The sequence below is a fragment of the Furipterus horrens genome, unplaced genomic scaffold (assembly GCF_987537825.1).
Source record: "Furipterus horrens unplaced genomic scaffold, mFurHor1.1.pri manual_scaffold_21, whole genome shotgun sequence".
Taxonomy (NCBI): Eukaryota; Metazoa; Chordata; class Mammalia; order Chiroptera; family Furipteridae; genus Furipterus; species Furipterus horrens.
This window is the reverse complement of record NW_028327191.1, coordinates 156185-182811: the sequence shown is the minus strand read 5'-3', so window position 1 is coordinate 182811 and position 26627 is coordinate 156185. Positions and strand designations below refer to the sequence as shown.

At 64.7% G+C, this 26627-nt stretch overlaps 1 protein-coding gene across 4 annotated transcripts in view; it reads left to right on the top strand.

Moving 5' to 3' along the window:
* The first annotated feature begins 3039 nt into the window (after window positions 1–3039).
* The window catches only part of MTA1 (metastasis associated 1), a 28878-nt gene continuing 5290 nt past the window's right edge, over window positions 3040–26627 (top strand). For 3 of the 4 annotated variants that reach the window (XM_090265643.1, XM_090265645.1, XM_090265646.1), the window contains exons 1-13: window positions 3040–3130; window positions 13195–13262; window positions 16847–16940; window positions 19785–19835; window positions 19943–20069; window positions 20138–20201; window positions 21911–22028; window positions 23553–23655; window positions 23869–23968; window positions 24459–24647; window positions 25808–25882; window positions 26124–26182; window positions 26506–26621. In XM_090265643.1, the coding sequence (XP_090121769.1) occupies window positions 3103–3130; window positions 13195–13262; window positions 16847–16940; window positions 19785–19835; window positions 19943–20069; window positions 20138–20201; window positions 21911–22028; window positions 23553–23655; window positions 23869–23968; window positions 24459–24647; window positions 25808–25882; window positions 26124–26182; window positions 26506–26621 (1192 nt within the window). In that variant the 5' untranslated portion in view covers window positions 3040–3102. The remainder of the gene's footprint in view (window positions 3131–13194; window positions 13263–16846; window positions 16941–19784; window positions 19836–19942; window positions 20070–20137; window positions 20202–21910; window positions 22029–23552; window positions 23656–23868; window positions 23969–24458; window positions 24648–25807; window positions 25883–26123; window positions 26183–26505; window positions 26622–26627) is intronic. The other variant, XM_090265644.1, reaches the window with a different exon arrangement.

Sequence of the window (26627 nt, the reverse complement as noted above, 5' to 3'; positions counted from 1 at the left end):
GTGGGAGGACCCGGGGCGACGCAGCCGCCCACGCGCAGGACTGCTCCTTCCAATTAAAGCTAACTTCCGGAGAAAACGCGACTGCCCAAGTGAAGCGAGAAGATTCTCTTACGATTGTCTGTGCAAGCTACGAAGGGGTGGGTGTCCTTGGTTTGAGACAGCGCTGGCCGACCGTCCTGCTTCCCCGGGTGCCTGGCACGGTGTCGCCACGGGAAGGTTCGGTGTCCTTCCCTCCTGAGCCCTCTGGGTCCCCTGCGCCCTGGTAGCCCACACGCCAGCTCAGCCCCATCTTGGCTCCAGGGTCTGTGGTGGCCCCATCCTCTGGCTGGTTTCAAGGTCAGCTTTTACATTTTTAAAGAACTATATTTCTTAGCAGGTTCTACCTCCTGGGGGCCTTTCTGCTCCCCAGAGCGCTTGGCTGGACGGTTTTCTGGCTCCCCTTCCAGTGCTCACGGGACAGGGCCAGCCTGGCATCTGGTCCTTGTTCCCTATATGCTCCTTCTGAAAGTTACCTTCGTCCTTGGGGAAGCAGGTCTCGCTGGGGCACATCGCGGCCTGTAGCACCTAGCTCCCATGAGCCCCGAGAACCCTCCTTGCAGCGTGTCTGAGCCCCTCTCTGACCCTCTCCTCTGGCAGCAGGTGCCCTGACTCTGGGCCTCTCCCCCACCTCTGCGTCTTCCACACCCCTCAGCACACCCTCCTGTGCGACATCAGCCCAGCTCTCTGAGCCCTCCAGTGGCAAAGCCAGTGTCCCCTGGGCCCGAAGCCCTGCAGAGGGATGTGGCCTCTGGGCTCACCACCCACCAGTAGACCCGATGAGCCTCCTACCAGTGTCCTGAACTATCCAGACGTGCCGCCACCATGATCGCTGTCCAAGAGCACGAAAGGCCATCGTTGTCATCTGCACTGCCTTCCCTCCTCCCGCTAGACCGCACACCCCCGGGGCAGGCAGTTTCCTCACCCCACCCCGGTGTGCCCTGAGGTCGGTGCTGAGCCAATGACAGCTGTAGGAGTAATTTGTGACAGCTTTGTCTTGCCCTGAAATGACCTCACGCCTTTCCTCCATAACCTGCCTCCTGACTGGGAGGAACTGTCTCCTGGTCCTTATCTTGCTCGCGTGCTGTGATCTTGTCCTCCAGCGGCTGAGCTCCTCATTCCAGAAGTGGGTTCTGACTGAGCCCCCCTGCACCCCCACCCCCCTCCCAGCTCCGGTGTCAGCTGCTGGCCCCCTGCTCACCCTCGGGCTTTTCTGCTGCGGCTGAATCCCGGGTGTGGTTGGGCCTTCCCACATCCTCCCTGTTCTGACCAGAGCCCGTTTGCTCCGCTACTAAAGGGACGGACTTGTCTTTCTCGCAGCGTATCTGCGTGGTGTTGACGGGCCCTGCGTGCAGCCATGGGTTTGTCTGGAGAGGCGCAGGAGGCCGCCATCTGGAGGAGCTGGGCTCCTGAGACTTTACTAAGTGCCACTCTGCTGCGGGGGGCAGGGGGGGGTCGATCTTATCTCTCATGGGGAGGCTTGGCATTCCGGTGGCTTCTCTCAGACCTGGGTCCTAACGTGAAAGCCAGCCTTGACCGCCTGCCTGCCTTCCTGCTCTCCCCAGCTGGCCTCAGGTGCCTGTTCCCCGGTGAGGCCTCTCCTGCCTCCGAGGTGGGGGTGGCTTTAAGACACAGGAAGTGTTGGGCTATCTCGAGCTTAGCAGCTGCCTGGGCATTTTGGGGGAGTCCTAACTTTTGGGTCGGTGTGTTAGCTGGTGGTAGAAGACTGAGCTGCAGCTGTGTTTTCCAAGGGGAGGCAGACCACAAAGTGAGGACAGGCCTGTGGGAGGGGGAGGGGGCATCCCCCTGTCTTGGGAGCATCATCCCCGTCTCATGTCTGTGAGCTCTCCCCAACCCCATCAAACTGATGCTGCCCCCTCCACGCTCCCCACTGCCCTTCTCACCTAACTTCCTGAGAGATGGTGGCCCCACTGCTTGCGCTGTGGCCCGTGGCCCTCGCCCTCCTTGGACCCGGCCCGGCTTTCATCCAGCACTGGCCACGGGCCCCTGCCTGCCGGGAGACACCCTGCACTCAGCCGGGGCCCCCCGAGCGCCCCACTCCCTGTCCCACAGATGTCCCTCAAACTGGACATCAGCCCCCTTCGCCAGCCACAGACCTCGCCCATCTGAGTCAGCTGCGCTGCCACCCTGGTTTTGCACAGACCTGACCCCTGGAGCCCCCGGCCCCCGACTCCCCAGCAGAGCTGTTTCTCCTGTGTCCACACCTCCCCTCGGGTACCCTAACCCCTGGTCTGGGCGGCTTCATGTGGACTGGGCTCTCCTGGGGCCGGGGGCACAAGCCCTCTCCCACAGGGGCTTCCAGGGTTGATGGGGCTGGAAAGAGAAGCAGGTGCCTCCCCGCCGGGGCCGCCCCTCCAGCCCCTGTCCTCTGGGCACGGCTCCCTGTCATTCCAACCCACGGTCCGGGCCCCAGGCCCGTTGGACCCCGAGTCTCAGCGGCCCTTCCCGGGCGCGTGCCCGCCTGGCCGACAGGAGGTGGGACGGGGTGGCCCCACAGGGGAGAGGGGAGCCAGGCGTGGGGGCTGCGCTGCGAGGGGTCCGGCCGGGGTGGGGAAGAGGGCGGCCTGGGACAGAGGCGCGGGCGGGCGGGGGGTCCCACGGGAGGGGCTTGCGCTGTGGGAGGGGCGGGCGGAGGGTCGGGGTGGCGGGGAGCAGTGCAGGGGGGCCAGCGGGGTAGAGGGACGCTGGGGACGACAGGAGGACCCCCTGGGAGCCCACGGGGGTGCGGCTGGGGACCGCCCCAACGAGCAGGGGTGCGGGGAGGCCCGCGGGGAAGCGGCAGGACCGACCCAAGGGCTGCGGGAGGGAGGGGGCGAGCGGCGGCGGCAACGGCAGCGCCGAGGCCCCTCCCCCGCCGGCGCCGCTCCTCCTCTTCCTCTCCCGCCCGCCCGCGGCCTCGGTCCCTGCGCGGCCTCGGCGGCGGCGGGGGAGGCAGCGGCCCCTTTAAACCTCCCGCCCGCCCGCCGCGCCCGCGCCCCCGCCCCCGCCCGCGCCCGCGCCCGCGCCTCCATTTTCCAGGCCGCCCGCCGCCCGCCGCCGCCGGACATGGCCGCCAACATGTACAGGGTCGGAGGTAAGGCCGCCGCCGGCTGCCCCCCGGCCCCGCAGCCCGGGCCCCGGCCCCCGACCCCCGCCGCCCCTCCGCACGCCGCCCCGGGCCGCCCGTCCCGCCGCGCCCCGTGCGGGCCCCGCGCCGCGCCCCTCCCCCACCCGCCCGCGCGGCACCCGCCCGCCCCTCCCCCACCGCGGGGCGCCCGCTCGACCCCAGCCGCCCCGGGCCCGGGGACGGCGCGCTGCCCACCTGTTGGGGCGCCTGCGTGGCCCGGGGGCCTGGGAGGAGCCGGAGCCCGAGGCCGGAGGCCGGAGCATCCTTCGGGCCTGGGCTGGAGCGCGGGCCTGGGCCTGGCCGGACCGGGCCGAGCCCCCTCCGTCAGCCGGAGCACGTGGCCGCGCAAAGTGCGGGCCGCCTTCCTGGGCGCGGGAGCCTCGGGGCCGCGTCCCCACCCGGGCCTGCAGGGCTGGCGGAGGGCCTGGGCCTGGGGGCCCGCAGATGGGACCCCCGGTCGGGGCGCGTTCCTCCCTGCAGCCCGGGACTCCGCTGCCGCTGGCGCGTGCTGGGGGCTTCCCCGCCGGGGCCCTCCGGGTCCTCGCCACAGGCTCCGAAGGCACCCCCAAACTTTTACTGCTTCCGGGGGCCCGGGTCCAGCAGGGAGGCGCCGCTCTGCAGGTGGGGTGGGGGCCCTAAGCTGCCGCCGGGCCGCGCTGCCCCCCCCCCCCCCCCCCCCGCCTCAGAGAGGCCTGCAGCCCCTGCGCGCCGTGGGGGTGTGCAGAGCATCCCCTGCCCGGGCGCCGGTACCCCGGCATTGGGCCTTGCTCCGCTTTGTGCTGAGGGGGCTTCGGGCTATTGGGGGCCACTGAGCTGGTCCTCGCTGGCGCTTCCACGGAGAGGTGGTACCCCTGCCACCCCCAGGCCGGGGTCGCCCACCGCTGGGGGAGTGCCAGCAGCCTGGCCCCCCTTGTCACCTCTGCCCCTCGCGGCCAGCGGGCAGGGGGGTGTCGGGAACAGTCTGCCTCCAGCCGGGCCAGCCCTGTGATGAGGCCCCCACCTGTGCACTGGGTCAGCGGGGCACCTGCGGGCTCTCACTAGCCCCCTCTCTGGCTCAGAGGTGGCGCTGGAACGGGGGTCTGTCTGTTCCCCACCTTGGGGGGCAGGACTGTCACCCCCAGTGGTGTCTCCTTACCACACGCCAGGGAGACCCCACACACAGCTGCCCGGTGACCCTGCTGCCCAGACCTCCAGGGGCTGGCTTGCATTCCTCCACCTGATAGCTCCTGGCCCCTCAGCCTCGACACCTGACCCCCAACTTCTGTGCCTCAGGGTCCCTAGCTGTCCTGTAGCCACGCCTCTCGATGCTGCCCTCTCGTGCACCCCCTGGGACCACCTTGGTGCAGCTCAGGCCACCTCCTGCCTGGCTGGAGGCCCCGTGGCTCCTGCTGACAGGTGGCAAGGCCCTGCAGCTCACCCGCCATCCCCCACGGTCACCAGCCAGAAGCCCCCCTCTCAGGTGGTCTCAGCCCCACACCCCCAGGCTGGAGGAACAGGTGCCGCCTCCAGGAGGAGCCGCGGAACCACAGAGCCCCGGGGGGGCGGCAGGGTGGGGTAGGGGCCCTAAACTGCTGCCGAGCCTCACGGTCCCTTGCCTCGTGGGGTGGGGGCTGTGGCCCTGGCCTCCAGCTCTGCCTGCCTGAGACTCAGCAGGAGCCTGGGCAACCCTACATCTCCCTGTGCCTCAGTTTCCCTGCTGGTGCGGACAAGGATCTCTGACCTGTGGCAGCTCCTGCAGGTGAAGGCCTGGCTGGCCCCACATCTGTAGGTCCCTCCTCTAAGGGTATGCTGGAGTCCCCTCCCTTGGTTCGGAGTGGTGCTCTGCAGGTGTGACCCTGGGCTCCACTCGGACCCCCCTGGTGGACCCCGTGAAAGAAAGTGCATTGAGCCCTGGTTTCTGGGCAGGGCCTAGGGCAACCCCCCAGGTCCTGGCAGGGCTGGTGGGCATGGCTGGTGGGAGGTCAACAGGTCGGTGTCCTGTTCAAGGCGCAGCTTGCTTGGAGAGGGGGCGTCTGGAAGATGGTCCCCGTCCCAAGTGGGTTGTGGCCTGGACAGCCTTGGTCTGGCTTGGGGGAGCACCGCAGTGACCCCTCTGTTGTCTCCACTTGGGGTCCTAGAACAGAGCCTTTTCCAAAGGTGCCAGATTCTACAAGGGGAGCAAGGACAGCAGCTGTATTTGAATCCCAGACAGACTGTTGTAGCAGAGGGGCACCCAGGAGTTGTATAGGACACACCGAGGCTGGAGCATCCCAGCAGAGGCCACAGTTACCCTGCGAGGACGTCTGGGCAGTGAAGGCGTGGCGGCAGCTCTGCGCCTGCTGACCAGCTGTGTGGAGTGGTCAGCCCGGGAGGGGACAGAGGCCTCCTGCCGGTGGCAGCTGCAAGCATGGTGGGCAGGCGAGGCCTAGACAAGGGTGGCGGGGTCAGAGTCCGTGACCCCGGCTTCCCGGGCCTGTGCTCCTGAGGGCCCGGGCAGGCCTCCAGCCCCAGATACAAAGGTGCCTGTGCCTCTCCGCTGTCCCCATTTCAGGCGTCTGCGTCCCGACTGGCTGCAGCCATTTCCTTTAGGTGTTTTCTTTTTCCTTCAATGGCAAGAAGTTTACGCCCATTCTTTTGGATAATTTACTCTTCTTTTTTTTAAGTATTTTTAAATTTATTTTTATAGAGAGAGGGAGAAACATCAATCAGCTGCCTCTCACATGCCCCAAGTAGGGACCCGGCCTGCAGCCCAGGCCTGTGCCCTGACTGGGGATCGAACTGGTGACCTTTTGGTTTGCAGGCTGGTGCTCAGTCCCTGAGCCGCCCCAGCCAGGGCTGGATGATTTGCTCTTTTAAAATTGTCCTCTAAAAAGTGACAGGGTCACCCCCACATGGGGCAGCTGGCAGAGCTAGGGGGCACCCCTTCCAGCAGGCTGGGCCCTGCCGCTCTTGTGATGTCACCGTTCCCTGTCCTGCTTCACAGACGCTTGTTTCCTTCGTTTGTTCTAAACTGGATCAGGTGAGACATTTGCCGGCGGGAATCCCGCAGGACCCTTGAGGGCCCAGACACCTCTGCAGGTCTGCACACACCAGGGACAGGCGGGTGCCCCTGGGTGGGGGGTGGCCCTTGTTGCTTCCAGCTTAGGTGAGGTGCGCCCACTTGGATTTGGACTCCCGGGAGGGACCACCTGAGGCCCTCTGCTCAGGGCTCCTGCGTCCTGCACCCTGGTGTCTCCCCACCGCCCAGCTCTCTGCAGGGCAGCGGCAGGCCCACGTCTGATAGCCACATGTGGCCTCCCTGGGCTCCCAGGGCCCGTGCACGGGTGGGCCAGGGGTGCTGCCACACCTTCACAGTTGCCGTCCTGGCTGTGGTCCCCACCTGCCTCACTTAGGAGATGATCCTAGAGGAGCTCGGCTCCTCTGCTCAAAACTGCTTAGTGGCTTCCGAGATGCGGAGGGTCACATCTGGGCCCCCACACCCACTGCCCTTGTAGAGAAGGTCACACAGGCGCACGCGAGGAGAGGAACCCGGCCCAGCGCTGCGTGCAGTGCACCTGAGCTCCGCCCCCTCCCCCAGCTGTCCCCGTGGTCCCTTCTTTGTCCTGGCGGTGGAGCCCATGCGTGGACATGCCCCAGTTTACTCAGCAGGCGGGACATTTGGGTGTGACAGTGCCGTGGCCTGGGGACTCAGGAACAGGGGCAATGCCTAGCATGTTCCAGAAGCCGGGTGGCCAGGGCTGCCGCAGACACGTGTCCAGTGGGGACCTGCTCGTGGGCGCCCCACCCCAGCCTGAGCCTTGTGAGGGTCACAGCAGAGTAAAGCCAGGACGGATGCCTGTGCTCCCGTTCTTGTGGACATGTGACCTCGTTTCTCATGCCATGGGGGTGTTGGGTTGAAAGCTGACGGGTACCTCCTTGGCCTTGTGGTCCTCAGGCAGGCGTGGGCCTCCCAGCCCTGCCCACGCAGCATCCTGCAGCGGCGCCGTGTGACCTGATGGCGGGTGGGGTTGTGCGTCCTAGGAGGTGTTTGTATTTGCCGTCCGAGGGTCCTTGGTTAAGCGTCTGCACAGATTGGAGTATTTCTTATTTCTTTTTTTCTTTCTTTTTACGGTCCACAGTCAGTATTGTTTTATATTAGTTCCAGGTGTGCAGCATAGCCATTAGACCACCATGTACTGTACATACTGCCCCCCCCCCGGTGTTTCCCGTGCCCACCTGACACCGCACACAGTCGTGACAACCTTAGTGACTGTTCCCTGTGCTGGACATCACATCCTGTGGCTGCTCTGTAACTGCCAGTCCCCTTCTCGGTCCCGGCCCCCCAGCCCCCTCTCTCTGTAACCATCACTGTTCTCTGTGTCTTGGAGGGGGTTGCAGTTCAGTTTGTTCATTTCGTTCTTTAGATTCCACACGCGGTACAGTCGTGGTACTTTGACTTAACTCATCCATGCTGTCACAAACGACAAGATCTCCTTTTCTTACAGCCCCTGTAAATGCTCCACGTTTTCTGTCCGCCCTCCCCTGGTGGGCACTCGGGCCGCTTCCGTAGCTTGAGGGTTGTCAGCGATGCTGCAGGGAACACGGGTGCGCACATCCCTTTGAGTTCGTGTTTGGGTTTCCCCGAGTGTCTTCCCCAAAGTGGAGGCGCTGGGTCATAAGGCAGTTATGTTTTTAACTTTTTGAGGAAGCTCCATACTGGGTTCCACAGCGGCTGTGCCCGTCTGCATCCCACCCAGAGGGCGCAGGGGCCCTTTCTCCGTGGCCACGCCGGCGCCCATTTGGGGGGTGGTTTTCTTACTGTTCAGTGTGGGAGTTTGCTTTATACTCTGGAGGTCAGCCGTTTATCAGATGCATGTTTTGCACACGTTTTATAATTTACATTTTGCATGTCTACAAAATGTGCCCGACCTAGTGTCACACAGCTTTTATCCATGTTTTTTGTAGAACTTTTATGGTCCGCTGTAAGTCCGTTTTCATGGGAGGCAGAGGGCGCAGCTCTGGGCATGTGCGCATGAGATGCTCACTGGCCCGCCTCTGTGCGCCGTGTGTCCGTGGTGGCCTGTCAGCCCCACGCCTCCCGCATCAGCCCGTGCCCGACCCTGTGACTCCACAGTGAACCTTGCAGTTCGGCTGTGGCGGTTCCCTGCCTGTCCTGCTCACAGCTGTCCAGCCTGCCCAGTGCCGTAGGCCCCCAGGGGAGGCTCAGGACTGGCTTGGTTTCTACAGAAAACCACGAGCCACAGTGTACATTTGACTGCATTGTGGCGACGTAGCACGTAGCACGTCGGCCACGCGAGGGAGGCGGCGTCTGGACCACTCGTGAGTCCTTGGACAGCGGGCCCGCCACTGCCACAGCCTGCCCCTGTGGGACTGGCAAGCTCCGATGGTATTTCCATGATTAAGTGGTTGAGAAAAACATCGAGATGGACCCTTTATAATGTGAAAACCGCGTGATGTTCAAGTCTCGGGGCCTAGCCCTGTGGGTGCATTGCGGGTGCACGTGGGCCCGTCCGTGGAGGGCTTGAGCGGCGGGTCACCCGTCAGGATGTTGGCGTCACGCGTCCCATTGCCAAGAAAGGCGGAGGCTGAGCTTGAGTGCCATGTCTAAGGCGCAGTGCGTAGTGGGCATCTGTGCTCGGGGCCCATGGGTGCTGCCCCAGCGTGCCCCACGCGCGAGAAGAGAAAGGAGAATGAGACTGGGCCCCGGCACGGCCAGCCTTCTTCATGAAACTAGATGAAGCTGTGACGTCATGGCGTCCCAATCAGACGCAGCCCCAGGGGAGCGTGTGCCAAGGGAGGAGCAGTGTTCTGGGCCCTGGACACAGGGTGGGTGGCCAGTCCTGCCCGGTGTCTGTCCCAGGCTTCAGCACTGTCTGCGGGGACCAGGTGCCCGAGTGTTTCCAATCAGTGGGGACGCGCTGATTCGTTGCCACTTGAAGTGGAACCTGCTGAGACATGGTGGTAACTGTGGGGGAAGCTGGCTGGCTGCTGTGGCCCCAACGGGGCCTGAGACCTCTGGGTATGTCTGCGCGTTCCCAGGGGTGGGCACTGGAGTCGGATGAGGACAGGACCCACGTCCCTAGCGCGGTGGCATTGCCCAGGCCCTCAAGGGCCCGAGTGGCAGAGCAGCAGAGGCCGGGACGCCCGTCTGAGCTGGACACCCGTCTCCTGGCCTCAGACGCCGCAGCTCCGGCACCTCCTCCACCAGCCGGGCTCCAGCTCACAGGCCTTCTGTGTGATGACCGCCCATGTGTGTCCACGTCTTGTCCACACACAGGTGTGTCACATGCACACGTCCTGGCTCCTGCTGTCCCGTTTCTCTGGGAAGCCTGCATGTTACTGACCACGGTGACCGAGCCCAGCCAGGGTGAGGCGCAGGAGCCTGTGGTCCGGTGTGGAAGACATGAGCCTGTCGCAGCGTCCAGGGCAGACTGGATTGGTGCAGGGTCTGGAACTTCTTAGCGGCACGGAGGCCCGCGTCCTGATGTGGGCGGCGCACACCCATGCGTAAATCCTGCTGCGGTTTCTGAAACTTGGGATGGAAGCTGCAGGTTCTCAGGTTGAGAAGGCCCTGCTGCTGCCGAGCATTCAGTGGGGAGGCCCACCCCATGCTCCTCTGGAAATGACAAAGAGCAGTACCTAACCCAGAACTCGTAGTCCTGGTGACGTTTAATGTTTGAATCACAAACTTCCTGTCCATCAAAACTGAACCCGAGTGAGGCCTGTCCCCACCCACCTCTGCAGCAGGCAGGTGCTCTGAGCTGGGCCTCGGTGCCAGCCCTGCCTGAGGGGCCCACAAGCTGTTGTGAAGGGAGGTCCTCATTCCTGAATCCCTGAGCCAGTGAGGCACTGCCTGCTGCCCCCCGCCATGCGCCCGTGGCGACCTGCAGGGCTCCTGGGGCGGAGTTGAGGCCATGAGACCACCCCCAGTTTCAGTGACTCTCAGGAAGTGCCCATACAAGTCACAGTTACCTGTAGCCCTGTGGGGCCAGGTGGCCTCTCCCACTGGTGTTGAGGGCGGTGCCTAATGCTCCCAGCCATGGTGCGCACCGACCATGCCGTGGGACACAGGAAGTGCGGCTCACTGCCTTTCTGTCCGGGGTGCTTGTCCAAGGTCGGTCGTGTACTTGTGGCTGAGCATCTGTCCCGCACCTTTCAGTGGCGACCCGGGCCTCTGGCCCTGCCGCACATCACACTGTTGGCACTGACGGGGGCCACGTCCCCGGGTAAGCAAAGACTTACCAGGCAGGACACTTCCAGGGCAGGTCAAGGGCCAAGCTTTCTGGGCAGTGCAGGCGGGGACGCCTCAGGGCGGCTGCGAGGAAACCCCGTGACAAACGGCCTCAATTACAGCTGCACGCCTGTGGGTAGGTGTCCGTGTGTGGCGGTGCTTATGGAAAGCCGCGGCAAGAAGACACAGGAGCGTGTCACGCGGGTGCTCACACGGGGATAGTCCCGTGGTTCCAGTGGAAGAGAGCCCCGTGGAGCAGGCATCTGCCCTCCAAGTGGGGCCCTTCTCCCCCACTGACTGGCGTCAATGCAGGTGACGGTACTTAGTGGCCGGCGCTGTGACGTCCTCAGTTGGCGGGGGGCGGGAACGTGCTGTGCCGACCTTGGGGGCCCGTTTCCCACCCCCCGTTCCCGGAAGCTCTGCTGTTGGTGGCACAGATCTTTGCACAGAGCTCTGGTCTCCCGCCATCTGTGCTCTCCCGTGGGATGGAGAGGGTGCACGTTTTGGAGCAGTTGTGGGTGGGACTTTCAGACGCGGTCTTGGGCCTCTGAGCTTGCCGGATACTCACGTGGTAGCTCAAACCGCTGTTGAGTCCATGCAGCACTTCTGTGTGGGATCCCGGCGCTGCGGGAGTGTCCCCTCCGCCCCCCCCTGCCTGCCTCCCACATTGCCGGGCTGGGGGCGGGGGGGCACATCTGTGTTTCCATGGAGTGATGCGCTAGTGCCTTTCATAGGGCTGAAGTTCCTGTGATCCCCAGTTTGCGTGAGCGTTTTTATCAGGGGTGCTGTGGGTTTTCAGACCTGCCTCGCTGAGATGGGCTCTTTGGTCAGTGCCGTGGTGTCTGGGGTGCGGCCCGAGGAGCCCCGGTGCTGGGGTTCATGGTCCTCACAGGTTGCTGGCCTTGCTCTGCTGCTGTTTGGAGAAGTTGGCACCGCGGTGCATGGCCGGAGTTGGGTGCCTGCATGCTGTTCCCGGCTGTGGTTTCGGTGGGAGGCGGCCTCGGGCCAGCTGGGGACTGTCCCCGTCCTCTGCTTTCTGGAAGAGTCGAGCTGGAATCTGTGTTAAAATCTCCCTCGTGTTGGGTAGGATCTGCCAGGAGGCCAGCTGGGCCGGAGCGGTCTCTCGCTTCCGAGTGGTGGTTGGGAGCGCTCAGCTCTGGGGCCGTCTGCCCCTTCCCGGGGAGCTTGGCTGGTTCCTGCCTGTGAGGCGACCCGTCCAGGGCGTCACATTTGTTGGCACGAAGCGGTTTCTCGTGCCCTCACCACCTGCTGAGGACAGTGGGGTCTGCGTGCGCCCACGGGTCCTGATGTTGGTCGCCGTGGCTTCTCCCCGCCGGGCCCGGCCTGGTCCCTGTCGCTGGTCTGCACTGCGCTGCTTTCTGTTCTGCGTTTCCTGCCCCCCGCTCTCTCGTGTCCTGACCCCTGATTCCCACAGTGAGAGGGGCTGCTGTCTGGAGCCAGCACCGTGGCGCAGGACAGCCTGGCCCCCGGGGCCTCGCCGCACACATGCTCACCCCTCCTGGCCTCCCCCCCTTTCCCCACGCAGCGTCGTGCGTGTGGCCACTGGATAGAGGGACTTGCTGGTCTGTGTCCCCACATGTGGGGAACATGGGGTTATTTCCAGTTTGGGGAACGTGTAAATGATTATTTTAAGTTTAATTGACTGTCAAGTTCTTTGGTTTGAGACTCTTATAAAAACCACTTCATTGAGATATAACCTACGTGAGGTTAAGTGTTAAGCTCAGACATTTGTGTTCAGTGAATCCTGGTATTTTCACGCGTTCACAGCATCGCTGCGATCTGAACAGAATGTTGCCATCACCCGGGATAAGCGCCCCACGGGCCTGGGAGACCTGACCCAGGACCTCGGGGCGGAGGGGTACCCCATCCAGCCCAGCGGCGTCCAGGAACCCTGTCCTGACTGTGTCCCCCAGGTGTGTCCCCCAGGTGTTTTCCCGCAGGTGTGGCCCCTCGGGTGCATTCCTACAGATGTGGCCAGCAGGTGCATGTCATTGGCAAGGGGTCCCTCCAGCAGGCCCAGGTGGCCCAGCTGGGACCTGTCGTGTGGACCGCCAGACTGGGTGCTTTGCCATTTCCAGGCCTGAGTGCATTCACCGATTCGGTGCCTGGTGTCGGCACATGGGCCACATCGAGGTTTTAACCAGGTTCCAGCTCGGGCGAGCATCTTATCTTGCTCAGCCGTCTGCTGAGGAGCTGTCCCGGTGGGCCAGTGGGCCTCCCCAGGTCAGCGAGGGGCGGGGTTGGCCGGGCAGCCAGGCTGGCAGCTGGATGGCCTTGAGGGGCAATCTGAGAGCCCTGTGTGGCTTGTCTGCGCAGGATGTTTGTGCACGCCTACCAGTGTGGGGGACAGTGGGTGCCACCCCTGGTTTCTGCTCATTGCCTGTTTCTGGAGAGGAGGGTGGAGGGCACGGGGGTGCAGCAGCTGCGGCGTGGCCGTGTGGCATCCGGCCTGGGGTGGCGACGCCCGTGACTGCCCTTCCTTCCCTGCCCCGCCACCTCCCCCAGGACGGACGGAGCTCCTGGGGGCAGCTGGTGACAGGACGCAGGGGACAGGAGGCCCCTGCCCACGTGTCCCCCCACCTTGTGCCTGGCCCTTGCCCAGCACCGCGGACGTGGTTCTGGTCACGGTTTCCCCCCTGGGGTGGTAGGACTCTACCTCCTCCTTTCCCTCCATTTCCAGATCTGAGGGCGTGAGCCAGTGGAGACGGTCAGGGCTCCCCTGGGTCCCCGGGGTGGCGGGGGGTTGTGACCGGAGCAGCGCTGTGCCACAGCGTGAGGCCCTCTCTCTGCCTGTTTGCAGACTACGTCTACTTTGAGAACTCATCCAGCAACCCATACCTGATCCGGAGAATCGAGGAACTCAACAAGGTAGTGCGTGTGCGCATGTGCGACCGTGTGGATGAGTGTGTGGGACCCAGCCCTGCTGGGGGGCAGGGTGCCTGCCTTCCTGTCGCTCTGCCTGGGGCCACTGTCACAGATGGGACCAAACATGCCAGCGTCCTCGGTGCCGTCTCTGCAGGCTGGTGGCGTAGATTGGCCACTGTCTGCCCAGACGTTTTGGTGGCTTTGTCCCTAGGGTCATCTGCTTAGACCGGGGTCCCTGGTGGACACACTTAAGGGGTGTGTCTAGCGGGGCCTGAGCAGAACAGGAGCGTTGAGAGGCTCTGGGCTGAATGATTCCTGGGACCAACTCAAGACCCATAGAAGCCGCACCCTCCGCTTGGGCCTGCGGTGGGTGCTGTCCCTCTGCCTCCCTTCCTGCTCACTTGGGTACAGTGGGTGTGGGCTCCTGGCCTGCCCCCCCTTGGCTAGCTGCTGTCTTTACCTCTCGCCGCCCCGGGTGGGTGGTCCCCCAAGGAATCCTCCCCGCCTCCCACTGCCCCCTGGTTGAGGGTGTCCCCCTCCCCTCAGACACGGCCGCCATGCGGCACTGGGTCAGCACAGCCCTTGGCCCTACGGCTCCTTCGAGTCTCTCTTGAGGACTGTGGGGGGGCAGCCCGGGTCCCAGAGCAGCTGCTGACACTGGTGTCAGCGAGGGGCCCTGCCGTGCCTCTGTGGGGCCAGCCTTCGAGAAGACGCTTCCTCGAAACTTGGGTTATGTGGCATTGCAGCTTGGGAGCCCTGAGACAGGCAGGACAGGGTGGGAAGGTTGGGGTGCTGACCTGAGTCCCCGAAGGCCACACTCAGCCACGGCTGAGCCCTGGCCTATGGCCGCGCCCACAGGGCCTCGCTGTTGCGTCTGCTGCGACCGCAGTCGGTCAGGTTGGTGAGGCAACCCGGCAACTCCCAGAAGGCCTGGAGCTGGGGCTGGAGGTGGTGGCATCAGGGCTGTGACAGAGACATCGTGTGGCCACTGTGCTGCTGGACCTGGTACCCTTGCTCACTGCTGGCACAACGGGGGCCCGTGTGGGTGAAGAGCAGCGCACAGGAGGCCCGCCGGGGGCGGGGTGCACAGGCTTGGCCCACTCAGGCGCAGCCCGGGTGCGCGTGGTCGGTGTGGCTCTGATGGGGCTGCCCCTGGCCTCAGGGCAGCATCTGCAAGGCAGAGGGTGGTGACGTCTGTGCTGCCCCCTTGGGAGCAGCCGGAGGCTTCTCACCTGAGGGCCCAGCAGGGAAGACCGAGAGAAGGAGCTGGTGCTGGGGCAGAAACTACAAGCAAACAGACCACTCGTGTTCTCCGGGAAGCAGGCCAAGTGTCCTGAGACCTGCAGACCCAGGGCTCGGGAGCAGCTCTGAAGGTCAAGGTGAAGCTCCAGCAGGGAGGAGGACTTGGCGCTTCCCAGCAACTGGGACAGCAGCACAGAGACCAGGCGAGACAGTGGGGGCCCCGCACCAGCTGGTAGGGACGGTGGAAAAGGAGAGAGAAGCTGTGGGAGGCAGGGCCCAAGGCGGGCGCAGCCCCTGCAAACCACGTCCCGAGAGAGGCGGGCGCCCGGCCAGGGTTGGCCAGGGACTCCCGCAGGGCTTCACTGTGAGAACTCACTTGGTGGGGTCCCCTAGGTGAGCAGCCGCACCAGGTGAGAGTGGGTCCGAGGGACTGCGGGGTGCCGGCTCTGGGGCCTGGAGCAGGGGCGCCAGGCTCGTGGCCCTTTCATGGAAGTCAAAGTGATTCTGGAATGAGATTTCGTCAAGAAAACAGTGTGACCTGTCCCACTGCAGTGGGGTCTCCTTCTGGGAGGCTTGTCCTCAGGCTCTGGCTGCTGCTGCTCAGCCCACTTCACGCTGACCGTGGACGGCCAGCAGGGTCGGTCCCCTACCCAGGACTCTGGGCTTTTGTGAGCATTCACAGAAATTGTTGGGGTTTCTCCTTAAGACGTTGGTTGAACATGTATTGTTGCCATGGAGAATTAAATCTCTAAAATGCTAGAGAAAATTGCTGTTTAGGAAGGAAAGAAAGCGGGGCTGGGGCACAAGAACTGAGAGGTCAGGTGGGGACATGGGACAGGCCCCCGGGGATGGGGGCAGGGGCCACAGTGAGGTGTGAGCCCCGCAGCAGGCTCTCCCAGGGGACGCTCCGGGAGAGGCCCAGGAGGATCAGGGGCCGCAGAAGCCTGTGTCGCAGGGCCCAGCGCCTGCAGGAGCTGCCGGAAGGGCTTTGTGGAATCAGAGGCCAGGCTGCAGGAAGCCTGTTAGGGTTGGGAGGTGGGGCGTGGGAGTCTCAGAAGCACCGCAAAGGACAAAGGGCAGAAGAGATGGGTGCACCCCACTCAGAACCGCTCCCCATCCTGCCGTGTGGCCGTGGGAAGGCCCCCGGCCCCGTGGGGTGCTGCAGCCCTGGCTCTGGCTCCCCAGGGGCTCAGGAAGCAGAGGAGAAGCCCTCCAGCTGCCCCAGCTCGGGGCCGCGGCCCAGGCAGATCAAGGACACGCTGGAGCCATGAGGCCCGAGGCCTCAGGGACCTGGGGAGGCTCCGAAGTCCAGGGTTTCCCGGTTCCCACAGGAGCCAAGCCCAGCTGTGGAGGGCGGGAGTGCGTGGGCAGTGGGGCTGGGGTGCAGCTGGGGACCGCGGGCTGTGCTGGGCACCATGGGGCCGAGGGTGCGGGCCCGCCCACACCCCGTGGGTGCTGCTGGGGGTGCATCGCCTGGCAATGACTGGAGCGCCCAAAGGGCTGAGCAAACGCTGCGGCGGCCGCCGTAGCCGCCGTCCTCGGTGGCATCTGCGGCGTCCGTGGTTGTAGAGCGTCCCTCGCCGCGGTGGGTGCTGGGCGCGTGGCCCCCGGTGGTGCAGCCGCTCACGGGCTGTAGCTGCTGAGCAGAGTGTGTTTGGTGGGGAACAGAGTTCACGCTCGTGGCCGATGCCCGCAGACGTGAGAAAGGCCCAGCTTTGTTGAGAGTCCTGGTCTAATGGGTTAAGTAACTAAAAGTTAACGCTTTCCCTAAAGGTAGTTTTGTTTAAAGTTATAAGCAGTAGGATGGGGTGTCCTACAAAGGCCAGAACTGTGGTAGAATTCTTGCCTTATCACAAATGCCACGCACTCCTGAGAGCTGGCAAAGGCTGTGCTGTCCCCGCAGCGCTCGCCCGCATCTTGCGGGCCCCGCCTGGCCGCCTCTCAGACCCCCAGCAGGTCACCGCCCGCTGGCTGGGTTTGGTGCTGGGAGAGACGCCAGCCAGCGGACACCTGTCCTTCTCAGCCGCCTCTGGGCGCTGCCAAGGCGGGCGGCTCCCCAGGCTGAAGGCAGAACAGCTGAACTCTGGTCACAGCTGATCTCCCTGGTGGCCAGGTGTCAACCAGGTTCTGGCCGCGAGTAAGCAAGGCCTAAGGGTGGAACCGGAAGCCCAGGTCCCCCTAACAGCAAGGAGGTGGAGGCAGTGGGAGGCCGGGGTCCACGGAAGGGGGGAAGAGGGACAGAACCGGGGGCTCCGGGTCCGTGCGTGCCCCGGTCTGAGGTACTGTTGCCCCTTAGCGCAGGAGCCCCGGGCGGGCCCGGTGGTGACGTGCCCTTGCTGTTGCAGACGGCCAACGGGAACGTGGAGGCCAAGGTGGTGTGCTTCTACCGGAGGCGGGACATCTCCAGCACCCTCATCGCCCTGGCCGACAAGCATGCCAGTGAGTCCTCCCTCTCAGCTCTCGGGGGCTCGGCCTTCCTGCCCTTCTGCCGTCGTGGCCTCAGGTGCTGGGCAGATGTGTGCACGGGTCACTGCCGTGCCGTGGCCCAGGCCGGTTCACGAACCTCTGTGCGTGTCCTTCCCCTGCCCTTCTCTGGAAGGTGGGTCCTGGTGTGTGCTTGTCACCAGGAGGGTTAGAGGTTTTTTCCCTGACATGATTGATTTTGAGACTTGAAATCCAGCTGGTCCGTTTCCTGGGTGTGGTGTGGAGGGCGGGGCCCGGCTCAGGGGGGGCGGGGCCGAGGGTGTTGCCTCATCTGTACTTGACGGAGAGGCTTCCAAGAGGCTTCCAAGAGACCGAGGCATCTGTTCAGGGTTCCTGCCGAGTCTGAGAAACACTGGCCTGGAGGGAATGTTAACCGGCTCAGCACCGGGCTGTCCGCTGTGGGCAGTGGGCGTCTGTCCTCCAGGACAGAAGGACAGATGACCACGCCTGGGGGGCAGGCTGGTCCATGTCTGCTCCTTCAGAGGCAGGGCCTGCTCTGTGCATCTGGGCCAGAGAGACTCGGCGGCCGGTGTCCCAGGCTCCATGTGGCCCGTCCTGCTGGTCCTGCAGCGTGAGGTCCGTCTGTGTAGGCAGCATCTCCCAGTGGGTGGGGGTGTGGCTCTCCTTGGTTCTGCAGCCGCTGGGTGGTCAGGCCATCCTGGCCCTCCCGCCCAGCCTCCTGTTGTGAGTTCATCAGGCAGCATCCCAGGCTCTCCTGTGGCAGCGTCACAGTTACAGCCGGGACCCTGTTCCCCGCAGCCTGGGTGGGATGAAGCCCTGAGCAGGTCCGGGGTCGGCACAGCAGACAAGCTCCCAGCGGAGCCCCACTGGGCCGAGGGCGTGCGGCTGGTCCCCGTGGAGCCGCGGGTCCTCTCTGGCGTCTGGCCTTGTCTGGCACAGCCGTGGGCCTCGGCCTGCAGTGTCTTCCAGCCACTATGCACGTGGCAGTGTCGCCGGGCGCAGGCAGCTCCGTGTCCGGTGGTGGGTGACAGAGCTGAGCTGGAGCCAGTGCCCACTGTGTCCACACTTTGGCCTCCAGGTGCCAAGGAGAAGGGCTGGGGTCTCGGGTCCCTAAGCCGTGGCCGCACCTGAAGCTGTGAACAAGTCCCCCGAGGCCTCCTCCCTGGGCCCCCCCTCACCGTTCTGCATTCCAGAGGCGTGGCTGGCTGGGCCCTGGACCTCCTGTCTGTGTGGCCCGGCATGGCAGGCGCCACTGCTGAGTTGGGGACATAGATGACTGAGGTCTCCTCACCTGTGCCCACTGCTGGGCCCAGAGCGACCTCAGTCCTCATTCCCTTGGCCCCGTGACATGCTGTGGCCCAGTGGCCATGTGGGCTGCGGGAGGGAGCTGGGCGAGCATGCTGTGACAGGCTTTCCAGAAGACGGTGTCTGAGCGGGGGGCCGGCAGAGGGTGGTGTCCCGGCACAGCCATGCCCTGTGCTGCCTGCAGGCCCCTGTGCATGGGGATCCCCGCACTGCAGGCTGACAGCGGCTGCAGGGGGCACGTAGGCAGCCTGGGGGGCCGTCACTGCACCCAGGGCCCTCCGGCAGGTGGGGTGGAGGCCCAGGGAACCGGCCCCGTGTTCATGGCAGCCATCGAGCTTCCCCTGGACCTGGGAGCCCGAAGGACAGACTTTCCTGCCATCTCGCCCATGCCAGGGTGTCTGGTCCCCAGTGTAGGACAGGAGCTTTGGGGCCGCCCTGCAGACACAGCCCCTCCTGGGGACTTGAACAGGCTCCTCAGGCCACGGAAGATGTAGCCACATGCCCCTGCCACCCGCCCCCACCCAGAGCCACCCTCCTGAGAGTGAGACATTCCCGGGGAAGCCTCAGGCCCAGGCGACAGACTTCCCCTGGAATCCCCACAGCCAGTGGGGTGAGGGAGCTGGGCGTGGGGAGCAGGGCCTGCCTGGGTCTAGGCGGGGAGGCTCCCACCCCAGAGCCCAGGGGAAGGGGTCTCCGTGCCACAGGAGTTCCTGGGGGCTGAGGGTTTGCAGGGCCCAAGGACAGTCTGTCCGTGTCTTCTGGGGGCTGGAGGCCGCCTGACCGGGGTCCTGGAGACCTGCTCCCTGGGCCCCTCTCACCACGGCTGTGGCAGCCCCGGCAGGTGGGGCCTTGGAGCCATAGTGGGTCTGTCAGGGGCTGTGTCTGCCCACAGGGACTGTCCCCAGGGCCTAGAGTGACCACCGTTGTCACAGGGCTGGTGTTTGGATGCTGGTGACATCCCAGACTGAGAGTGCTCATGGGATCCCTGGCAGTGGGCAGGGAGGGGAGGCCACTGGCCGTGTGGGTACTTGGGCAGCTACGGCCCCCACCAGGAGATGGGCGCCCACGCCCTGCCCTGTCCACAGGCTGTCTGGGGGCTCTGGGCCTCCCTGCAGCTACCACAGGGGGGCAGCAGAGGGCCACGGACGGTGACTGTCCTCAAAGTCGGGGGACCTGGGTTCAGAGTAGCCAGGCAGTTCTCACCAGCAGCTCTGAAGGAGGGGTGCAGCTACAGACTCCATTCCGTAACCCCAGCTTTGGGACCTGGGACAGAGAGGAGGAGTTGAGCTGTGTGGCTGGTGGCTCCCCAAGATGCCGCCCAGAGCAGGGAGTGTGCAGCACCCCGGGGTGACCGAGCTGCACGTGCCCCCGCCCTGGCACATCCCACAGGCCCCGCACCACTCCAGCCCTGCCCCTGAGGGGCACCTGTTCCCAGCTGTGCACTGGGGCTGCCCGCAGGGGAAGCCTCCCCGCCCCCACCCCCTGGGGCTCGGGGGCTGCGCTAACCCGCTGCTGGGCTTGTCTGTCCTCCAGCCTTGTCTGTCTGCTACAAAACAGGAGCCGGGGCCGACAACGGCGAGGAAGGTGAGGGCGCCTTGGAGGCTGGGGGGCTGCTGGGGCACTGCAGGACCCCCACCCCCCGCTGGAGGCCGTGGGGTGTGGGCCTGGCTGATGGCGCCTGTGGTCCTCAGGGGAAGTCGAGGAGGAGATGGAGAACCCCGAGATGGTCGACTTGCCCGAGAAGCTCAAGCACCAGCTGCGGCACAGGGAGCTGTTCCTCTCGAGGCAGCTGGAGTCGCTGCCGGCCACCCACATCAGGTAGCTGGTGGCGGGGCAGGGGGGCCCTCCCCTACCTCCCCTCCGCTGACAGTACGTGTCTCTTGCAGAGGGAAGTGCAGCGTCACTTTGCTCAATGAGACGGAGTCGCTCAAGTCCTACCTGGAGCGGGAGGTGAGGGGCAGCTGCGGGGCGGGCATCCCGCTGCTCTGGGGGCTTCTCCTGGCCTGTGTGTCCAGACCCTTCCCCTCGCCATGCGCCGCCCCAGCACCCACGTGGGGACGCAGGTCTCGGAGGGGCAGTGACCGAGCTGGCCGTCAGCCAACCCTGCCCTTGGCGCTGACCCAGGCAGTGCCTCTTAAGTTTGAAAAACCAAAAATGTGAGCACAGCCATGGGCTTGGGCTGTGGGCTCATTCGGGCAAGCGTCAGGGACCCGTGCGGTGTAGGGTGCCCCCCACCCCAAGCTGTGGCACCGGCAGCGTCTCCAGGCAGCGCTCGTGCCTGGGGAGCAGGGGGCCCTGGTGGGGGCCGTCGGTGGGCAGTGTTCTGAGGCCCAGTGGGTCAGGGCACCTGGGGCTCGGTGACTTACGAGGGCAGGTCACACGTGAGGGGCGCCACTCTGCCAGAACCCGTCCACCCACCACGCAGCCGGGCCGCCCGGGGCCAGGGGCCGCGCCCGGTGGTGACCTGGCCACGGACGACAGGAGACGGCATCCAGGGAGGGCAGGGGCCCGGCCTGACTGGGAGTCGGGAGTCTGGGGGGCTGCCAGCAGGGGGCAGCACCAGAAGCCGGCCTGGGCCCCTTGTGGGAGGGGCTGCCGGGTGTGGGCAGTGGGCCCCCCAGGGACGAGCCCCCTGGGAGTGGGGGCGCTGTCTGCGGTTTAGAAAGACCCCTTAGTGGCAGCCGGCCCTGAAGTGGCAGGAGCGAAAAGGCTGCTGTGAAGCCGTCTGGCTCGGGCAGGCGCTCGTGTGGACGTGGCCCTGACCCGGTGCGGGGCTCCTGGGTGTGTCCCACGATGGGAGGACAGGTGCTTCGGCAGTTCCCTCCGCAAGGTCGGACCCGCGGTCCTCGTGGGACGCGGACGCAGGAAAGCTCAGCCTCCGGCGGACCCGAGGCAGTGGCAGAGGGGCCGATTAATCCAGGGGAGCAGCGGGTGGGGTGGGGCTGGCAAAGCCTCCGGAGAGGACTCTGGGGAAGCGAGGGTGCCCCGTTGGCAGGAAGCTGAGCCGGCAGCCGGTGAGGAGCCCTGTCCTGGACCGCCACTTGTTGCTCAAAATAGTCTCAGCCTCTCGGCTGCTTCCAGGAACCACGGCATCTGCACGGCAGGGCCTGGCGGCAGGGGCGGTGGCTGCGGGGCTCCGCGCAGGTTCCAGCTGGACTGCAGGCGGGGGTGCGGGGCCGGGGGTGTGTGCAGGCGGGGGTGGGGGTGGTGTGCGGGGCGGGGCCGGGGAGTGGGGGGGGGGCCGGGGGTGTGCAGGCTGGGCCGGCTGCTGCACCCTCCGCCCCAGGCGCTGCATCCAGAACGTTCTGTGACTCGACTTGTGTATATGTCCTGTGACAGCCGTGGGGAAACCACCATCTCCTCAGCGGATGTGCCCAGAATCTGTCAGATTCATTCCTTCGTGTCTCAAGATTTTGGTTGCTATTAAAAACTCATAAACTTGCCAAAGTGTTGCTGCTGACGGAAACACTGCCCTTCAGGGGCTGGTCACTCAGGAAGCCTGGTGTTGGCAGGTCCTCAGGGTCTGAGCCCGGGGCCTGCAGTGCTGCAGGCACACTGGCGCCCTCCCTCATTGTCTCCGCCACCTGTCACCTCCAAGCTACATGGCTCAGCGAGGCCCTGTGGCACCAGCACTCACAGGTCCCCATGTTGTCTTCCAGGACTTCTTCTTCTACTCCCTCGTCTATGACCCACAGCAGAAGACGCTGCTGGCCGACAAAGGGGAGATTCGCGTGGGGAACCGGTACCAGGCAGACATCACGGACCTGCTGAAGGAAGGTAGGGCCACGGCGGGGCGGGGCTCTGGAGGAATGTCCCGACAGCTACTGGGGCGTAAGCAGAACCTGCCAGCTGGCCGCCCCGGCACGGGGAGCTTCTGTCCTTTTGGCAGTGTTTCCATAAGTTTTAAAAAGCTCTTTTTGTCTCTAAAAAACGTGCTTGAATAGATTTGAACATTGTGCTGATTTCTTCCATGGGGGGCAAGGAGGCCTCCCTGGTGGGGGATGTGGGGCCAGCTTCCTGTCCTCCCTCAGTCCGACTGCAGTCCAGGTCATGAGTAGGCTCAGCCCCTTGCTTCCCAGCCCACTCTGTCCCCTGACAAGCAGCGCGGGCAGGAACATGGGACCTCAGGGACCAGAGAGGCCGTGTGTCTGGTCTCAGCTGGTGCGTGGCTCTGGGAGGTGAAGCCGCGCTCCGTGTGACAGCTGTGACCAGGGTGCTCTGGGCCTCCTGCTGGAGGTGCGTGAGATGAAGCCGCGTCTCCACCCACTGAGGAGGGGTGGCCCACTTGGGCAGCTTTCCTACTGTCCTCCCAGAGGCACTAGGCAGGTGCGGGGCCCTGCACAGCCTGGGCCAACGGTGAAGGCCACCTCCCTGCAGCCACCTGCAGCTCGGGGACTGTCCCCTTTGTTTTCCTTTTTTTAAAGATTGCTGCTGCTGTGTGGTTACTTTTCTCCGGTCACTTCTGCCATTGAAATAGTTTGTCATGAGCAGTGAAATAGGACTCTCGGCTAAACCTCAGGGTTGGCAGCCTGCAGCGACACGCTCTTCATATCTGAGCTGCTTCTGGGCAGCAGGTCCCAGCCTGGGTCCTGTCCTCGTGTGGTGTGTGCTCATCTCTGCCTGACACACACCCCATGTGTCCTCGTGGGCCCTGGCGTCCTCCACATTGTCTGGGAGGTTCTCAGGATGAGCCCGCACTGTGCGGCCTCAGGGCCCCTCTGTCCCCACGGCCGCCTTGCAATGGAGCGTCCAGCAAGTGTGCCCTTTGCATCCGTGCCAGCAGCGGGGCAGGGCTGCCCCGAGCTCTTGTCCCCACTCTGCCGTCCTGTTCTCCTCTGAGGGACCTTTGCAAAGTCTGGCTGCCCTTCTCGGGCCTGCTCATGGGCATGACATCTCACTTCTGTCTGGTCCTGCCTTGTGGACACTTTTACATGTGTCTCACGCCCACAAGCACCTACACACTCATGCACATGCCTACACATGCTCGCACGCATGCACACACCCTTCCCTGGTGGTTGGTTCGCTGTCCGTTGTTGGGGGTCCCCCCATCTGGTCGGGTGTAGCAGGAGGCGCTCAGCTGGGCTGGCAGGAAGCCATGCTGTGGCAGCAAGGTCCCCTCTGAGCTCACAGGCGTGTCTGCATTCTGGGCGGCCTTCACTTGCTCATGGTCTCACCCAGCACCGGCAGGCCTGGCCCCTGTGGGACCTCGAAGCAGGGAGACCCTTGGCCCCAAAAGGCATCACTGGAAGCGCGGGTCTCCTGGGGGCCTGCTGATCTCACGGGGCCGTCTCCTGCTTGTAGGCGAGGAAGATGGCCGCGACCAGTCCAAACTGGAGACCAAGGTGTGGGAGGCACACAACCCTCTCGTAGACAAGCAGATTGACCAGTTCCTTGTGGTGGCCCGGTGAGTGCGGCCACCTGGCCCTCGTGGGGCCACAGGGTCTGTCCTGCAGGGGACCCCCAGCCTGTGAGGGGGCGTTTAAGGTGATGCTGCTCAGTCCCTGCCCCTGGTCAGCGGGGCCTCTCCCCTGTGCCCCAGCCTTTGCTTGTCCGGTTTGGTCCCGGCCGTGGCCCCCACTGGCCAGCACCAGTGGTCAGCGTCTCTCCCACCCCCCAGCTCCGTGGGCACCTTCGCGCGGGCACTCGATTGCAGCAGCTCCGTCCGGCAGCCCAGCCTGCACATGAGCGCCGCAGCCGCCTCGCGGGACATCACCCTGGTGAGTGGCTGGGCCCCCACTGTCCAGGGCCTCTGACAGGCTCGGCGCCCACCGCGGTCCCCCCACTCCTTCCAGCAGACTGCTCACTGCCCCTCCTGTGGTAGTAGCCTACCCTGCCCGGGCGCTTTCTCTGGGGTCACTGCACGAGCTAGGGGTGGGGGTGGCAATGAGAAATAGGTCCATTGCCCACTGTCTGTGGCTCCACATGCTGGGCGTGACCCCCTAGGCACAGGCCTGGCCAAGCCTGCCCCACCTCCCCCCCAGGATCACCCCGGAGCCAGCCTGCCTCTGTCTGCTGGTCTGGGCAGCCCGTCCTCAGCTCTCCCGGAGCCCTGTCGCTCTCTGTACACCCCTAGCCACCTCCCAGGGCTCCCCTTGTTTCCTGCCTGGTGGGGGTGGTGCTCCCCTGCCATCGTAGCAGTCTAGACGTGGCCCAGGGTGGGCCCGGCGAGTGCAGGGAGGCCTGGAGACCCTGCGTGTCTTGCCACAGTTCCACGCCATGGACACCCTGCACAAGAGCGTGTACGATGTGGCCAAGGCCATCTCGGCCCTGGTGCCGCAGGGGGGGCCAGTGCTCTGCCGCGACGAGATGGAAGAGTGGTCCGCTTCGGAGGCCAGCCTCTTTGAGGAGGCCCTGGAGAAGTATGGGAAGGACTTCACAGACATCCAGCAGGACTTCGTGAGTACACGCGAGGCTCAGGACCCCTCGTCCCCAAGGCCACACGCCCACCCCAGTCAGAGGCTCTTGCAGGCCTCCAGGTTGAGGGTCAGCGCCGGGCATTATGGGTCCTCACCAGCTCTCACGACCCTTATACTCCCAGGAGTTTGGTTTTATTTGTTGTTTTTAGCCAGCTGATCTCTCCTTGCTGTGTCCTTGATTTGTGTCCCTTGACAGTGTCCACCCAGGGAGCCCCGGGGGGGGGGGTTGTAGGGCAGATAGGGCCTGCGCCTGCAGGGAGCCCCCCATCCCCTCCTGAGACATTTATCGTCATGAGAAGGAGACCAAGGAGCCCCATGGGTCACTTCGAGCGGCGTGTACACGTGTAGGTGGTGGCGGGTGACCAAGAGCCCGAGGCGGGGGGATTGCCAGCATCTGGTGGGAGCGTCCTGGAGGGTTGCAGAAGTGATGGTGGTCGGGCCCAGAGAGGGCAGCACAAGGCGGGCCGGTGCGGGGCCAGCATGTCATAGGTAGGGTGCGGAGGGCGTGTTCCTGACCACCCAGGTTGTGAGCGGCCCCTGTGAGGCAGCCGCATCTAGAACTCTCTAGAACCCTGAGCCAAGAGAGCAGAACTGGGTCAGACCAAGAGCAGAGCTCGCGGAGGTGGCTGGCCTGTGATTGGAGCAGTGTGAGGGGCCACCACCACGGGGAGACTTGGGTCTGTCGGACCCTCATCCTGGAAATCCTGGGCTCTACTTGTAATGGGTCCAGTGAGCACAGAGCAGTCAGGATCTGAGGCAGCCGTCATGGCAGAGTCGAGGCTGCAGGCCTCGCATCCTCTGCGTGGCCCCAGGAATCGGTGCTGAGGGAGCGCAGGGAGCCCAGAGCACCAGGTGTTCCAGAGAGGCTGACGTCCACACTGCGGAGCCCCGGCAGGTCTGCGGTGTGGGAGCTAGACGCGGGGAACACGGTGCGGCTTCCGGGAAGCATGCTGGTGAACGCACTGCGTACTTACTGGCAGGACATCAGCGCGGACGTGCTCAGCAGCACCAGGGCTGTGGGCAACACTGTCCCCCTGAGTCAGGTGGTCGAGCTTCTGACCCAGAGGACACATGAGCTTAGAATGTAGCGCCCCCCCCCCCCCCAGATGAGGCACGCCTGAAGTACCCTTCTTTCCCCAGCTGCCCTGGAAGTCGCTCACCAGCATCATCGAGTATTACTACATGTGGAAGACCACCGACAGATACGTGCAGCAGGTGGGCCGGGGCGCCGTGCCGACGGATGAGTGCAGCCGGTGGGCGGGGGGAGCCAGCACGCATGTGCAGCAGGGGCGCTGCCATGGTAAGCAGCCAGGGCACTGTGTTTCCATGTGGCGACTCGGGGGGTATTTTGGGGTGACCTCTAAAGGCAGCCTGGAGGGTTACTGGAGCACCCGTCCCCACGGAGCTCCCCTCCTGGCTGCCTGCTGGCCTCTCTGACCTTCTGTTTTCTTTCAAGAAACGCTTGAAAGCAGCTGAAGCGGAAAGCAAGTTAAAGCAAGTTTATATTCCCAATTAGTAAGTGCTCCTCCCGCTGTCCCGCCGTCCCCGGGCTGGGTGGGTCCACGGCTCCCTGGTGGGGAGAGCCCTGGCTCCCTTTGCCACCCAGGTAGCACCAGGGCCAGGGCCGGGGTTCAGCTCTGAGCTGAGCTGAGCGTCGGCAGGTGGTGCTGGGGTGTAGACGGGGCTTGAACCCCTGTGGAGCCTTCTCCGGGACGTGAGGGGAGAAAGCTCGCTCCGGGCGTGGGGATGGCCAGCCGCTCTGAGCCCCGCTTTCCCAGGAGCTGCGCACTCCCGGCTCGGGGCTCCCGTGACGTTCTCCCTCTCTCCCTCACCCTAAGTAACAAGCCAAATCCGAACCAGATCAGCGTCAACAACGTCAAGGCGGGTGTGGTGAATGGCTCTGGGGCGCCAGGCCAGAGCCCCGGGGCCGGCCGGGCCTGCGAGAGCTGTTACAGTAAGT